This window comes from Primulina huaijiensis, chromosome 3 (genome assembly GCF_012295235.1).
Source record: "Primulina huaijiensis isolate GDHJ02 chromosome 3, ASM1229523v2, whole genome shotgun sequence".
In the NCBI taxonomy this organism is placed as follows: domain Eukaryota; kingdom Viridiplantae; phylum Streptophyta; class Magnoliopsida; order Lamiales; family Gesneriaceae; genus Primulina; species Primulina huaijiensis.
In genome coordinates this window covers 1,142,540-1,159,518 of record NC_133308.1, presented here as the reverse complement: position 1 = coordinate 1,159,518, position 16,979 = coordinate 1,142,540, and the positions used below count along the sequence as shown (strand labels likewise).

General features: G+C 36.3%; 2 protein-coding genes and 1 long non-coding RNA gene across 3 annotated transcripts; 2 read left to right on the top strand and 1 right to left on the bottom strand.

The window, feature by feature from the left end:
* LOC140972026 (uncharacterized) lies at positions 1-819 on the top strand. Its single transcript, XR_012174421.1, has 2 exons — positions 1-289; positions 430-819. It is a non-coding gene; the product is annotated as an uncharacterized lncRNA (long non-coding RNA).
* Positions 820-5,152: 4,333 nt separating this feature from the next.
* On the bottom strand, positions 5,153-9,332 carry LOC140972842 (ATP-dependent Clp protease ATP-binding subunit ClpA homolog CD4B, chloroplastic). Its single transcript, XM_073435295.1, has 9 exons — positions 8,768-9,332; positions 8,381-8,496; positions 8,180-8,302; positions 7,917-8,102; positions 7,334-7,549; positions 6,883-7,100; positions 6,737-6,812; positions 6,560-6,649; positions 5,153-6,472 (listed from the first exon to the last, which is right to left on the bottom strand). Exons 1-9 carry the CDS (start codon positions 9,330-9,332, stop codon positions 5,291-5,293), a joined length of 2,772 nt encoding a protein of 923 aa, XP_073291396.1. The 3' UTR covers positions 5,153-5,290.
* Positions 9,333-12,881: 3,549 nt separating this feature from the next.
* Positions 12,882-15,923, top strand: LOC140972841 (transcription factor ICE1-like). Its single transcript, XM_073435294.1, has 4 exons — positions 12,882-14,210; positions 15,040-15,279; positions 15,380-15,550; positions 15,637-15,923. The coding sequence occupies exons 1-4, from the start codon at positions 13,119-13,121 to the stop codon at positions 15,718-15,720; spliced, it is 1,587 nt and encodes a 528-aa protein (XP_073291395.1). The 5' UTR covers positions 12,882-13,118; the 3' UTR covers positions 15,721-15,923.
* The last annotated feature ends 1,056 nt before the right edge of the window (positions 15,924-16,979 follow it).

The following is a 16,979-nucleotide window of genomic DNA, read 5'->3' as shown; positions in this document are numbered from 1 at the left end:
ACTAATCAGTAAAATCAATTAAATAAAATGCCACTAAACGTAAAAAATACAAAGAAACGAAAAAATAAATTCTAAATAATTGAGAGGGAGTCGGTATTATTCTATATATTCCAGAACATATGCGACGCCATTATTCATTCCTCTGAAAATACAAGTACTGCTATTAATTGATAATTGTGGATCGAGATGGGGCGCTCCTCCAGAAATTTGTTTTTTCTCTTGGGAATTGATCTGTTTGTTCTGGTTTTTCTCCTGTTTTCTCAGGTGGCTCCTTCAAATGCTCAAACAAGTGAGAATTCAGCATTTACACACACACTTAAAGTTTAATATTCATCATAATTGGATTGTGTTGTTCTGTTGATCTTTTGCTCAAACAGATGTTTACGCATCTTTAAAATATAAAACTAAGTACGTCATTTAATTTTTCAGGTGAACACATTGATAAGAAGAATGGGAACATGGTTTATAGTTCAAAACCTGTTCGTACAATCGGATACAATCCGCGGCCACTGGACCCGAGTGCGCCTGCCTCATGCAGGGGCTTGCCATACGGTTCTTGCTTAATCGAGCCTCAAAAACCCCCGCACATCGAGAAACCATGCAAGAGCTTAACTAACTGCAGGTCCCGCCCGCATGGTAAAGCCGGAGAATTCACAACTACGCAGTTTAAAGATGATTTCCATAACTAATTACTTGTCTGGTGCATCTTTCCGCAATATGTTCAGACACCCTTTGGTGTGTATGCATATGCGGCTGTGTATTTATTTCTTTTCAATTAGTTATCTTAGTTTCCTTGGATATGTATGTTTCACTTCGTGATATGTTTCATATTTATAAACAGTGTTTTCCCCGTATCAAAATTTTATATATAAACTTCTAATGTTTTACACTTTTGTAATAAATTTTTATGATTTATTATTTTCAAAATTTCAGAAGAATGTTAACAATGATAAAAATTACAAAAATCAATGTGATTTTTTAAATTCAAGTTTTAGTTTTTTTATAAAAAAAAATTCCAATTGTATATATATGCTATATAAAACATTAATTTATTGTTTGTTGCAAATGATATGAAACATTTTCATAAACCCTTAACTCAATTTCTAAAAAGATTAAAATAAAAAATCTTGGTTAGTATCCATATATACCCATCCCCACGTTATACATATATCTTTTATGTCTCATTTACTGAATAAACTATGTATGCATACGGATATATGAACGAGGACAGGAGACATTTTAGAAGATAAAGGTGGCCTCATCTTTGGACTTAATTGTTTTTGTATGCTTTTAGTTTTTATTAGTTCTAATTTCATGATTTTTTAATTGGTGTGTTTATATAATTATTAATTAATTAGTTCATTGAATAAAAAATGTGAAAAACAACGGTTTTTAAAAAAATAATGACAAATTTGTAATCAAGGTCAAAGACATCGGTTTTCACATGTTGTTAAAATAACTTAAAACAACGGTTTTTATTCGTTGCGTAAATGTTTTTGTACACTACAAACAACAATATTTTTTTTATCCATTGTTAAAATGTTGTTGTAACTTCAGAATAACAACGTTTTTAATTTGTTGCAAAAACGTTGTTGTAGCTAATATAATTTGTAAAACCGTTGTCGTAGTTCACATAACATTTTAAAAACATTGCAAAACTGTTGTCTTTGTTATCTAAGACAATGGTTTTTATCCGTTGTCGTTGGAACATCAGTTTTTCACCCTTTTTTAGCGTTTTTCTTCTAGCGCGTAAAACTCAAATATCATGCGATGCTGCTAAATTTTGTTGGATAAAAGAAGAGTAGTGAATGAAAGGGAGTGAGAACTGTCCCACATTGGAAAATGTGCCAAGAAAAGTCTTTCTTATTAGCTCCAAGTTTGAGCTAAGGGTTTGGGCCCTTAGGGCTACCATAAGTTTTTAGAAGAGGGAAGACGTCGTGTGCGGTCGACCGACTCGGCTCGGCCCGGTGCGGTGCGGTAGGGTCTTTTGACCATATTAATCTTTTTGGACAAAATTTATTTGGAAAATAATTTTTATTTTTGAAATAAAGACAAAGACTGCAACATTGTATCCATTAGCCTATCACAAAAACGTTCAGTTCGGACCAAACAGTGCATCAATCCAGAGAGCGGCGTTTTACCCAGTGCGTCCCTTAGCACAGAACCGTGCGTCCCCTGGCTTGTTCATGTGTCCCTTGGGTTTGTCCATTGGTTTATGTGACTTATTCTTTAAATAGTCTCTATGCAGGCATTCATCAGACATTTTTTTGTTGCATTCTTCTCTTCCGAAACTTGAGAGTTCTACATATTTCGTTTGCTGGTATCAAAAGTTGTAGTGCTGCATTCTTGAATCGAAGTTGTTGTATCTTATGTTGAGAAGATATTTCGAATATAAATAATTTATGAATGAATTCCAAAGCACGTTTGCAACGCTTTCTTTTAAATAATGTTTTCTCCCCCACTTTAGTCACAGTGATATGAAAAATTTCTCTCAGGATCTAACGAATATATTTTGTATTTGCAGGTGACTAAATCAAATCAGAATCCAACAAAAAACAACCATCCTTCTTGATCTAATGATGCCATATATATATAAACAAAAATTCGATTCAGAACAGACGAGACTCTCCATCAAACATTGCACCTTTTCATGAAAATTAATCATGAAACAATGTGTTGTTTTCAAAGAGTTGCCTTACCCCTTGCGAATGATTGTGTGGTTTCTAACATCTTAGATACGATTTCCGTCAACGTAAAGTACTGTTATACGGACAATTTCATCTTGCACATAAAAGATTTATCCTTACCTCGACTTACTGCTTACTTAGTGCATGGTGTTGAGAAGATACTGAGAAGAGAGACTTCAGTTATGGATAAGCCGCAGTGGACAGTCACCAACTTCACAATTCACACGATGCTGTTGATGGTAATTTCCTATTTCTCTCTTCTTCTCGCTCCCTCTACAGATGTTTTTTTTTTTTAATATAAAGGAACTATTTGATTTTTCCGTACCCAAATTAAAAGTTTGGCTTCTGAACTCAAAATCAGCCTGCCAACATCTGTTCTCTGATGCAAGTTTGCATCTCATAATATTTGCATTATCTCGGTTGAAAAAGGTTTAACAGAGTTGAGGAAATTGGGCATTGAACAACTGCTGTGGGATGCGTCCCGGAAGGAGATTGGCCAGCCTTCATTTCCTAATAGTAAACAGGCTCCAGATTCAGATACCCCGACATGACATGGTACATTAATTTGTCTGTTTTCTTCACATCCTTCTTTCTTCTCTCTTTATTTACCAGATATCTGATTGGCAGTTTTGTGGTTATTGTCCTTTTATTCTTTTGTTGTTGAACCAAATTAAAGGTTCTGTGAAGTTGAGTGATTGTAAAGCTGTTTTTGTGATGAGAGTGATTGATAAAAGGAAAAAGAACATGAAATCCATGTATTCATTTTATATACAAAATAATTGAATTTATAGATTTGGCAGAGTTTGATTAAGTCATCCCCGTTCATTTATTTGTTCTTGGCTGGATTGATGGATAATCGTTTTAGAGATTCAAGTGACAAAGACGTGGTTGGATCATGGATGGACATTAATGAGATAGTTGTAGAATGAACTCAAATTTAAGACATTATGTGAGTATTTTTTCCCTGAAAAATTATATTGTCATTTGTTTTTAACCTTTCCGACCGTTGAGTCTCGAACTTGATATCTTGGTGGTAGTTTAACTATAAGTCATCGGCTTCATTGTCATCGTTTTACAAATTAATAAAACTTAAAACTACCATATATGTATCATCATTTTATATGATAAAGTAAATAGATTCCGAAGATAAAAGGGAAAAAAAAACATCAATGTGACAATATCAATGCATGATGTACTTAGCAGTGACCAATTATGTGAAATAAAATATGGATGCTAGCTCGATTTATGTATTACATATACATCGACATATAAACGCGTAACGATTTTATCCATATGAGAATAGAAAACTATACAAAGAATATGGCAGCAACTGTTAGTACTTAGCAGTAACAAGTTATGTTAAATAAAATATATTTCAAATTATACCAATCAAGTCGATTTTTTTGGATATTCGTTGGGTATGTATTAATTTTTGAGTAAAAATTATTTTGGTACAAGAACTAAGAAACTGACAAATTGATATACGAACGATTGTAAATGCTTTATTCGGTACATGATCCAAGTAAAAGTCAATTTATACATTAACCTAATTTACTTTTTAAGACTGACTAATTATTACTAGTAAATTCAATTAGATATCCAATTTTATTTTCAAGATTATTTTATTGGACTTATTATGTTACGTGTGTGATTATATTAAACATGTTTCTATGCACATGTTTTTGTTGAACCATGAGGAAAAAACTTGTGTGAGACGATCTCACGGGTCGTATTTTGTGAGACGGATATCTTATTTTGGTCATCCATGAAAAAGTATTACTTTTTATGCTAAGAGTATTAATTTTTATTGTGAATATCGGTAAAGTTGACCCGTCTCACAGATAAAGATTCGTGAGATCGCCTCACAAGAGACCTACTCGAACCATGAAGAGAATTGGATATATATATTTTAGAATGTTTAACATCGTAACTGTTTTCTGTTGATAAGGTATGTCAAATGATGAAGGTTTTGCTCTATATGCGGAAAAAATGCTGGTTTTAGCCGTAGTTCTTTAAAGATTCATTTGCAAAGAGCTCACAAAAAACTATCATCAAGCAGTGTGGACAGTGCCATGACCATGGAAATACAGAAGGCATTGGAGGCACTCAGAATATGTCGAGGCGAGAGTGTCAGCCCCACTCAAAGACCAACTCATTCCATTAATGATGAATAACTGGTTCAAGCTTTTGGTGCACCTGCGAGGTATTTTAATGGCTTTCCAGCTAAACTTCCTTGCTGTTATTTCAGCTGCTATGATACTGGTGACTATTTTCCAGGCATTCCAAATAATGTGTATGACAGACTGACACGAACCATTTCAAGAAGTCGTACTACATACACAGGTACATACCGAATATTGAGGTTTTAACGATCCAATCGTACATGTTTAGCCGTGGAATGTTGTAATTTATTCTTTGGTTTTGTAATGAAAAAGTACCATTTGTTTTACTGTAGAAACCATGAGTTGTAAATGTTTTAATATATAGAATTTTGAAATATGGAGTTCCCTATCATTGGTCACCTCCAAGAAAACAAGTTCAAACACAAGTACAAACTACAAACAACAAACAAGATCACCATGAGTAGCAATAAATAGCAAAATCTATACTACCAAAGGTTCAGGCGACGGTTCTGGAGGCGCACCACTGCTGCCGTTGAGAACTATCACATTGCCATCAGAATCAACATCCACGATGACCGAGTCGCCTTCTTTGATATCACGGGCAAGCATCTTCTCAGCCATACTGTCCTCCAACAGTCTCATGATGGCTCGTCTCAGAGGTCTCGCCCCATAACTTGGGTTGTATCCTTCTTCCACGACCCTATCTCTGAATCGTTCGGTCACTTGAAGTTCTATATCCTTGGTTTTCAGTCTATCGAATACCTCCTTCAGCATAATATCGGCTATCTCCTTAACCTCGAGCTTGGTAAGCTGTCGGAAAACAATCATTTCATCCAACCTGTTTAAGAATTCTGGTCTGAAATACTGTTTCAGCTCTTCTGTAACCAAGCTCTTGATACGGTTGTAACTGCTATCCTTCTCATCATAATCAAGATCAAAGCCTATGCGTCGGCCACCCTTCTCGATTACACTACTTCCAACGTTTGATGTCATGATCAAAAGCGTGTTCTTGAAGTCGACTGTCCTACCTTTGCTGTCTGTCAATCTTCCATCCTCCAGAATTTGAAGCATCATGTTGAAGACATCAGGGTGAGCCTTTTCGATCTCATCAAAAAGAACGACCGTGTAAGGGCGACGCCTGACTGCCTCAGTTAACTGCCCTCCTTCAGTATAACCAACATAACCAGGAGGTGACCCAATGAGCTTTGAAACAGTGTGTCGCTCCATGAACTCACTCATATCAAGCCGGATCATAGCTTCTTCGGATCCAAAGTAGTAGGCAGCCAGAGCTTTTGCCAGCTCTGATTTCCCGACACCAGTTGGACCAGAGAAGATGAAGCTAGCAATGGGGCGGTTGGGATTTTTGAGCCCAACACGGGCACGACGGATAGCACGACTTATGGCTTTGACAGCTTCATCCTGTCCTATGACACGCTTGTGGAGTGTCTCCTCCATCTTGAGAAGGCGATCAGATTCATCAGTAGACACTTTTTCCACGGGGATTCCCGTCCAAGAAGAAACGATATGCTGAATGTCAGCTTCTGTTACAACAGGCCCTGTGTCCCCTGCCTCACTTTCTGCCTTGGTCATCTCCTTATTTTTGTCCACGAGAGCAGATATCTGTGCCTTAAGATCCATTTCTCGGTCACGTAGCTCGCCAGCCTATATTTATTTAAACCATAAATTAAGTTTGCTGAGAAATTCAAGATTAAACTAAGTAGTCTATCATAGACGCCAGAAAATGTTAACCTTCTCAAAATCTTGACTTCGGACAGCCTCATTCTTTTCCTTTGTTATCTGCCTGAGCTCTTTCTCGAGCTCTCTGGCTTCTTCAGGGAGCTGCAGATGAAATGGAAAACATGTCGCAATACGTTACATATTATATACAGTAAAAAGAACTATGACAATGATATGCATGGACATTACCTGTGCGTGGCGAAGTCGGACCCGAGAACCAGCTTCATCAATCAAGTCAATGGCTTTATCGGGCAAAAACCGGTCACTGAAATTTTCAAAAACAAAGGTCTTCAGAGAGGTTCAGTATTGAAGAATGATTTCAAAATTCTACATACCTGATATATTGATAAGAAAGCTGTGCAGCAGCAACTAAAGATTCATCAGTGTAACGAAGCTTGTGATGTATTTCATAGCGTTCTCGAAGTCCTCTAAGAATTTGTATGGTTTCATCCACGGTGGGTTCTGGGACTTTGACTGGTTGAAACCTTCTTTCTAGGGCTGGATCCTTCTCAATATGCTTTCTGTATTCATCGAGTGTGGTGGCCCCAATGCACTGCAATTTTATCCATGTGCAACATTACATACATGTAGGCTTTTTATGATCGAAAAGCAAATCCATGCTTGAGTCATATAACAAAAATCAAGGTGGAAGACGAATCTAAATTAGTTTACCGAATATCATTCAAAGGTACACATTTACTTGTCAAACTATGGAGCAACATCCAGAAAGCTGTGCTGTATAAAAATTCAGATTGCAAATTAATGTTTGTATTAGATTTTGCTAACCTGCAATTCACCTCGAGCTAAAGCAGGTTTCAAGATGTTTGCTGCATCAATTGCCCCCTCGGCAGCTCCTGCTCCTATCAACGTATGCACCTCATCAATGAAGAGTATAATTTCATCGCTTTGTTTAATTTCATCCATCAGTTTTTTCAACCTCTCTTCAAATTCACCCCGATACTTGGTCCCAGCAACAAGAAGACCCATATCAAGGGTTATAACCTAAGATGATCCATAAGAATTTACTATTTTGACTGTGTAAAAAACAGTATTCCAGAAACATAATAATGACAAAAACAAACCGCCGGAACAACAATACCCTATTTTAACATATGCCCTTATTCAACATCCACACAAGTAGTATTTTAATTGGGGGGTACTCAAGTATATGTATGGCTGCTGTTACATTTCACATTTTCCGGTAAATCTCTAATAACAAAATGAAGGAAAATCCACATAATTTAACCTTTGAAGATACTTTCACATCATCACCCCACCTCTTATATCAACTAACAAAAATAATGAAAGGTAGAAGCTAGGAGTTTTCCAATATTTCTTTTCTTCATAAAAACTGTAAGTACTAGCTTACCTTTTTCCCTTCTATTGTTTCTGGAACATCCCCATTGACTATTCTCTGAGCAAGGCCCTCAGCAATAGCTGTTTTCCCAACACCTGGTTCTCCAACCAGACAAGGATTATTCTTTGTGCGTCGCCCTAAAATTTGTGTAACACGTTCAATTTGAGCCTGCCTTCCAACAACAGGGTCTAGTTTACCCTAAAAAGCAAGAACACGATAACTTATTAGGCTTCCAAATTTTCTACTTCAAAGATATCGAGAGGAGTAGAAATTACCTCTTCTGCTAGCTTGGTGAGATTTGTACCATACTCCTCCAGAGTAGGCATCTTGTTCCCGGAGCTTCCACCTCCAACACCAGCTCCAACAGCCTCTGCACTCTCACCTACCATTCTAATAACCTACTTGCAAAAAATGAATGTCCCTCAGTTGCATACACATTACTAAGTGGGCAGTGGAAATAAGATGATGATACTTGCCTGTGTTCGAATGTTACTTGGGTCAGCCCCCAAATTTTCGAGGACTCGTGCTGCCACACCTTCACCTTCACGAAGCAATCCCAGGAGCAAGTGCTCTGATCCAATGTAATTGTGACCTGAATCAAGAAGTTGGTCAAGATTAATGTCCAGACTGCATTTTTTTATCCAAATCAGAGCTTTGAAATCTCGCCAAACTTTACAATCCACTACTATGATTACCACAACGATGCTGGGAGATGTAGGGGGGAAATATACAGTAAACTGGAAACTGAATCACTCGGCAAATTACCCAGTCATTAAGAAACAAGAAGCCTGCTACACAACTAAGGCCCTGAGGACCAGTTAACAACTTAAAGCACAAACGATAATAGATGGAAAACAAGTTACCAAGCTGGCGGGCTTCCTCTAATGAGAGTTCCAACACCCGCTTTGCGCGAGGAGTAAAAGGTATTTCCACAGCAACAAATCCACTGCCCCGTCCAATTATTTTTTCAACTTCCACACGAGCATCTTTCAAATTTATGCCCATGGACTTGAGAACCTTGGCCGCAATTCCAGTGCCCTCCCCAATAAGTCCCAATAATATCTGTTCCGTTCCAACAAAATTATGTCCAAGCCGTCTTGCCTCCTCTTGTGCAAGCATTATGACTTTTATTGCTTTTTCTGTGAACCGCTCAAACATAGCCCGCGGTGCCATTCGCAATTTTCTCCCTCGCCTGCCGAAGGTTGCAGCTGCTACCATGGACTGAAGTGTTTGTCCAGTTTGTCTAACCTTCATGTCTAAGGCATTTAGACCACGCAATCCTGAGAAATTCCTTATCTGTAAGGGAGTTGTTTGGAATCCGCACAGCATTGTAACTGGTCCATTTGTTTTACTAGAGCCCCTGAACTTTCCATTTTTTGTCAAACCAGCTGAAGGTAAATTGGTAGACTGAACCAAAGCATGTGCCATGACTGCCTCTAAGTGGTCTGCATATATGTCAATCGGCAATTAGGAAGCTGCGGACAAACCGATCAGGCTACTGTTATGAGCATGAGTTTTTTAATTGGACGCACAAAAAATAAGAGATTTTCTATGTCCTTGGGTAACAACATGATAATCTTCAAAGTGGTATCGTGAATAGCAACAAAAGAAATTACAAACTTTCACAGGTCAACAATTATATTCAACAAACACCGAACTAACAAAAAGCTCCATTCTTCAAACAAAAAATCAATTGAACTGAAACCGACATAGAGACATCGAACCAATAACATCAATCCATCACCTAGATGAAAAATAATTTCACAAAACCAACCAATTGAACAATCAATACTACCGTGACACCACGAACTTCTCGGCAGTCACAATTATTTCAATAAAACCCAAATTAACACGAAGCTCCAATCTTGAAAAACAGCCCTAAATTACACTGAAATCCACTTTAAAAGAAACAGAAACTAGAACATCAATACATCGCCTACATGAATAGTATGGAAGAATCGCTTACAAAATCAAGGAGGAGGAGATAACAGAAGCACGGAGAGAGGTTCGAAAAGAGGGTCAGCTGGATTTCTTATGAGGCGAGGGTAAAATATAGATATTATGAGTGGAAGATAATTGGCTGCTCAGCCGCCCTTCATGGATTTATCATCACGCTTTCCCCTTGGTGTTTTCGCTATGCGTAGCCCAGTACACCACAAACACAGTAATTTGGTCACGTAAACTTGTTAAAACCGTTGGATTGTGAAAGTTGATGGACGGTCACAATTTATCGATTATATTTGGGATGGATATTAATTATTATCCTCTGGACGTGAGATTCATTTAACGAGTTTGTCGGAGAAATTTCAAGTTTCCTCCGACTCCGAGTAGGGTTTTTTTTAAAACTAATTTAATTTTAAAATTTATTTTCAAAAATAATGTAAAAAATAAACATTTTCAAAACTACTGTAATCCGCGCTTACGGAGCGCGGACGCTGCTCACGTGGAGCAGTGTCCGCGCTTCGTAAGCACGGACGCTGGTCCACGTAAGCGACGGAATATTTTAGCGACGGAATATATATAAAAACCGTCGCTAATTAGCGACCGTTTCTTTAACCGGCGGTAAAATTGAATCAGCGACGAATTATAAACGGTCGCTAATTTTAGCGACAGTTCAAAAACCGTCGCTAATTTTTCTTAAATCGTCGCTAAAATTGAATCAGCGACGGTTCAACCGTCGCTAAATGCCAAAATACCTACCTCTTTACACGCCACATATAATTGTATCAACAGCGTGCACATGTACGCCGCGGATAATCTTGAACTTTCAACGGCTTGCAACTTTGCAGCGTTCAATATACGTTGCGAAAAGCCATTTTTGTTGTAGTGAAGATAGAGAAAAAAAGAGAGAAAAAGTTCATCAAAAAATAAGTTTTTTCAGGAACATCTACTATTCAACCTAGTTTTTTCAGTGACTCAGGGATGACTGACTTTGGTTTGTTTGGTTAGCAGGATTTTAAGACTCCGTCTTGGTCGAACATACACAGTTTTACAAATTTGCTTAATGTTGGCCCGCATCATCTTATACATGACATACGACCACATAATGATGTTGAGGAAAATGAACAACATTCAACTGAGATATCCCAGTCTTGATGAATTTTTTGTTTGTTTTTTTCTCTGTCTTCACTACAACGAAAATGGCTTTTTGCAACGTATATTGCACGCTGCAAAGTTGCAAGCCGTTGAAAGTTCAAAATTATTCGCGGCGTACATGTGCGCGTTGATACAATTATGCGTGGCGTGTGAAGGGGCAAGTATTTTGGCATTCAGCGACCGTTTAAAAACCGTCGCTAATCAGCGACGGTTTATGAACCGTCGCTAAAATTAGCTACGGTTTATAATCCGTCGCTGATTTAATTTTACCGACGGTTAACAAAACCGTCGCTGGTTTTTATATATATTCCGTCGCTAAAATATTCCGTCGCTTACGTGGACCAGCATCCGTGCTTTCGTAGTTTTGAAAATGTTTTTTTTTACATTATTTTTGAAAAAAAATTTTAAAATTAAATTATTTTTTAAAAAAACCCCTCCGAGTAGGAATCATGTGTAATTAATTTTGAATTTTAAACACTTCTCGTCATATCAAATATCTACATTATTTGAGGCCGGAATCGTAGCTCAGTGGTCTCACTCGCCAGATTAGTTGGTTTCTCTCCCGGGTTCGATTTCCCTCCCCGCGCGTGTTGTAATAAAAAAAAAATTATCTACATTATTTTAATATATTATGATAATATTTTTCTTTATTTTTATTTCATCTCCTTTGATTTTTCAAAATCTTTAATTTTTATTTTAAAACTTAAAAAATTTACTCAATTCTTTATTTTATTTTACACACTAGTCGCATGTATCACGATCTACTATTATATAATAATACAGAGGGGTTCAATAAAAAAATCAATTGACTCCACATATATTGATAAATGTTTATTATTGAATGGATCGTTGGATTTAAATTAATATAGAGATAGATATACATATCATTATAAAAAAAATCAGAATTATGTATTGGTACCATTTTCCTAGAAATCTTTCGTGATTAAATTGGAGTCATTTTGGAGTTCATTTCATAGTTCATGCACGTATATAAGAGTATGATAAATTCAATTTTTATTGAATTTATCATACATGAAAAAATCATGGAACAAATTCAAAATACACTCGATTATATATATATGATACGAGTGGACATTGTATGTGTAAATACGCAAAATCTCTTATAAAACGGTCTCATGGGTCAATTTTGTGAGACATATTTTCTACTGTGTCGTCACACATGAAAAATTATTATTTTTTATTTTTATTGTAAATATAAGTAAAGTTGATTCATCTAAAAAAATAAATATACATCACACCAACATACATAATGTGTGGTTATAAGTACTTATTTGACAAGCTGAAAAAAAATATATCTTTTTTGTATTTTTCAATTTGAAGTTATTTTAGCAACACGACGAGGTTTTAATTTTATGTGAAGAGTGGATGACACAAGTGTGCCAATAGGAAAGAATCAAAGTCCATGTTATATACGACATTAAATAGTCTTATTATTGAAAGCAAGTTCTCGTACATAATTCTCTCAAAATAGCAACATTTCGTATGTGGAAGGGAAAGTATTTTTTGTCAAAAAATAAAGGAAACTATTATATTATAGTTCGATTATTTAAATATCAGAAAAGGGGAGAATTATTTTATAATAAATAATAAAATTGAGAAATTAAAGAAAAATAAAAGGGAAGTTGGTGAAAAATCCTCAATCAAAATATTTCTTTGGGTTCACTTTCTACCCACAAAATTGCGGTACTATATCATACAAAATGTGGTACACTTCATGCGGAAATATGATACTAAAAAAATACTCATGACTGAACATAAAAAAAAATGGACGATCGAAGACTGAAGTTCAATTTACCGAAAAATAAATAAATTGGTTCTGTTTTAGCAGTACCCTGTGTAAAAAGGACATAACAGACAGAATAGGCTACCATACGATATTGTTGTGTGTCGTCGAGACACTTGATTTTATCTGCCATTTCCCTCGTCTTTCCGCCACATTCCCTCTTCTCCTCTGTTCCTCCGCCTCTCTCTTCTTTCAAACTCCCGTGTTTCTTCTTCAAACTTCATTGTTTGATTATTCAGAATTATCCCACTCTTTTGAAAAGTTGGTCCTTTTTCTTTTCTTTCCCGAAGCTTCAAAATCAAGAAACTTGCAGAATGTTGCCTGGCGTGGTTTGGGCTGAAGATGGTACAGGAGAGGGTGAAACGGAGTCATGGGCTCAAAAAATTAATGAAGAAGAGTTGGGAATAGGTGTGCTTTCGAATTTTAAGTCCATGATTGGAGCTGAAGAGGATGACTGGTACGTCGGCGGGGGTGGGGGTTCCGCCACAGGCACCACCAGCAACCACCTAGGGAGCATTAATGGTATCTCGTTTTCATCAGGCTTTCCTGAAGCTGAGAGCAGTCAGCTGTTTATACAGACGGTGGATTCTTCCGCCTCTTGTTCCCCAACTTCAGCTTCGGTTTTCGGTAATCTTGATCCGTGTGATCAGGTAAACTATTTTCTGCCCCCGAAGTATTCAAGGAACCCAATGCTTAACAACACTACTCTGGATGGAGGCTTTGATTTGGGTTGTGGGAATGGGTGTCTTGAAAATGTTTTGAATAGAGGCGGCGGGATTCTTGGTGATGCTTTCAGTGATTTGAGTGCTCAGGCACAGTTCGGTGCTTTTAATTGGAGCTCCGCTAATAATTTGCTCCAATTTCCCCAAGGAAGTGGTGGATTTGGTGCGTTTGGGTATGGGGAAAGCTCGATGCAGGGAAATTCCTTGTTCAATAGGCTCAAGATTTTGAAGCCACTTGAAAATTTTACCTCGCTTGGAGCACAACCTACTCTTTTCCAGAAGAGGGCTGCCCTGAAGAAGAATCTTACCGATAACGATAGCAAAAACTTGGGGTCTTTGAATTTAGGTGTTGAATTTAATGAAATAAGCTTTATAGCTCCAAATAGTTCAACTTTTATGGGTGGATATGATAAGAAGAGGAAACTAAGTGGTGAGAATGATGTGAGCTTCGAGGAATCTAATCTGAATTATGACTCTGATGATCAATTCTTGGAGAATTGTGGTATGGATAAGGTGGAAGGGAGTTGTGAAAATGGTGGAAATGACTCAAATGCAAATGGCACCGTGACAGGTGGGAAGAAGAAGGGGCTTCCAGCCAAGAATTTGATGGCTGAAAGGCGCCGGAGGAAGAAGCTCAATGATAGGCTTTACATGTTGAGGTCAGTTGTTCCAAAGATCAGCAAGGTATGAAATTCTTTACTACAAATTTCTCGTGAATTATTCGACATGTTTTCATTAGCTTTTCCGTTCGTTGTTCGAGCCATCTTTTTATTTTATTTGTTTTTGAATTCCTTTGAAGTTAGCATCTTCTTTGTGTTTGATCATTAATGAGTAACAGTTAGTGATTGGTATATTTTGATTTGAGAGGTATCTATATTAAAGTTGTGTGATGGCATTTAATTTACTCACATGGAATCTATGAACTGATTCAAATGCCATCTTACACTTTCAAACGCCAACAGAAAATTATATATTGTTTGAAAGCTGTTGATTGAACAGTGGACCATTTCAAATTTATTTCTTCATCTGCATACGGAATTAGATGATCACTAAATTTGTTTATCTTGTCACGTGGTCTCCGATGTGAAATAGAAATATTGATCAACAGTTTTTGGTAGCAAACTAAGAATTTGTACCTTTAGGGCCTTTGCTTTCCATAACTTCAAGACACCTATAATACTAAAGTAAGATGCTACAGACTTGGAAATCATACTTCGACCGAATATTCTTTCATGGCCTATTTTGATGAAGATCAATTTCATTTCAGTTCCATTAAACACTGGGTATTAGTTATATGTCGTATGAGAACGAGTTGGACTATAGAGAGCATATTTCCCTTTAGTATATTACTTATAAGATAATCGATAAGTATTATTGGATGTCGTTACAAACGGTTTGAGAATGGAAGAATCACATGTTTTTCATGGTTCTAGTTGCTTGGTAATTACATAATCCGTGGTTGCAATGAAATGAATTTACACCCCCCACAATTTTGACGTCATTCTTCCAAAAGATGGACAGGGCATCGATACTTGGGGATGCAATTGATTACTTAAAGGAACTTCTTCAAAAGATCAACGACCTCCATAATGAGCTGGAATCGACCCCTTCTATCTCCTCTCCAACTCCATCATCGACTTTCTATCCAGTGACACCAACCGGTCCCCGACTTTCAACACTTGTTAAAGAAGAACTTTGCCCCCCAGCTACATTCCCAAATCCAGTCTCGATCCCAACTGGGCAACCAGCTAAGGTAGGAGTCTCACTGCAAACACTGCTCTGCCTTGATGACCCATATTTTCTTTTGTAAATTAAATAAGGAAATTGCTTTCCCCTTGCAAAATTCTTAATAGGTCGAGGTGAGGCTAAGAGAAGGGAGAGCGGTGAACATCCATATGTTCTGTGGCCGCAGGCCTGGGCTCTTACTCTCGACTATGAGGGCTCTGGACAACCTTGGTCTGGACATTCAGCAAGCTGTTATTAGCTGCTTCAATGGGTTCGCGTTGGATATTTTTCGTGCCGAGGTAACCAATCATTCACTCCTTACTAATCCTGCAACATGCATGTTTAAGTACTACTCGACTCAGTTTTGAATTCCCTGTGTTTTCAGCAATGTAAACAAGGCCCGGACCTTCATCCCGACCAAATCAAGGCAATACTATTGGATTCTGCGGCCTTCCATGGAGTGGTGTGAGTTTTTCAGACAAGATTTCGAGGATTTACATTTCAACTGCTAGCTGGTCAGACGCACTAATTGAGAGCCAACTACTCTCAGAATATGCCTACTTAATTAAATCTGTCTGAATCAAACAAAATTTCTTTTTACATTGAAGCTAAAACTCTTTCGACTCGCACTCTTTGTTTCCCAATTTCATACTAATTTGTTTATGAATTTAAGATTAGTTTTTTGGTTGTTTTTCCTCCTCACCTCAAATTTTTTCTAAGAACACGACTCCATCATTCAAGGAAATTCAATATTCTTGCATCATCGTACAGATTTTTTACTAAAAAATAATTATGCTTATCTTTCAATATCATCATCCCACATGTCAAATTGTAGTGTCACCTTTTTAACATGTTTATTATTGGATGAACTACTAAACACCAGGATTATGCTAATTATATTGTTTGTTGCACATATTTTTCCAAAGCCATCGTATTTACAATTTTATTATCTAAAATTAATGCATAATAATATTAATCAAAATATAATGTAAATTCATACGATAAAATGCTATTATCAATTAATCCAAATATTTAAACTTATTTTACAATTAAACGGTAAACATAATTTATTACGTTCATAATAAAATATATCATCTTAAATATTGTATATGTTTATATAAATTATACAATAATATATGCACGTTGTAAATTAAGTAACCTCTCGAAAAAAAAATAATAATAATATGTAGATTTGGCAATATGTAGATTATAGAGTGGCAATTTAGGCAATAAATGCATAGAACTAGGTGGTTTTGAAATATTATTGGCACAGCTAAAATATGGCTTCAATTCCATTTATATATATTCTCTTAAAAAATAATAAAGAATGAAATCATTTTTTAAAAAAATTTAAAATAAAAATTATAAAATTTTGAAATTGAAATGATAGAAGATAACATAAAATATAAATAAAAATATCATTATAACACCATGTAGTTAGTTTAATAAGATGAAATATGTTTTTGGAAAATGCAAAATTATACAATGACTCCGTATAATTAATTAGTTTCTCTAGGGTGTTCTTGTATTTTATATACTAATAGGTTATAAATTATACAAATTACCATATATGCCTGTTCATTCTCTTTTCTATAGGCCTTGATGCATTAATATTGTCCAAAAATTGACTAGTTCCGTGTTGGATATAGGATCTCGAACTAGGGAAAAAATCTATACTGTATCGAAAGATTTAATTCATATGTATTTTTATAAAATACAATCAAGTGA

Bases quoted from the DNA above. Each gene is read 5' to 3' on its own strand.
- LOC140972842 (XM_073435295.1), bottom strand. From the start codon at position 9,332: ATGGCACATGCTTTGGTTCAGTCTACCAATTTACCTTCAGCTGGTTTG. The intron at 8,497-8,767 runs GTAACTTGTTTT...TTCTTGATTCAG, and splicing joins AGAGGAAGCCCGCCAGCTTG to GTCACAATTACATTGGATCA. The intron at 6,473-6,559 runs GTTAACATTTTC...AAATAAATATAG, and splicing joins GAAGTCAAGATTTTGAGAAG to GCTGGCGAGCTACGTGACCG.
- LOC140972841 (XM_073435294.1), top strand. From the start codon at position 13,119: ATGTTGCCTGGCGTGGTTTGGGCTGAAGATGGTACAGGAGAGGGTGAA. The intron at 14,211-15,039 runs GTATGAAATTCT...TTCTTCCAAAAG, and splicing joins TTGTTCCAAAGATCAGCAAG to ATGGACAGGGCATCGATACT. The intron at 15,551-15,636 runs GTAACCAATCAT...CTGTGTTTTCAG, and splicing joins TGGATATTTTTCGTGCCGAG to CAATGTAAACAAGGCCCGGA.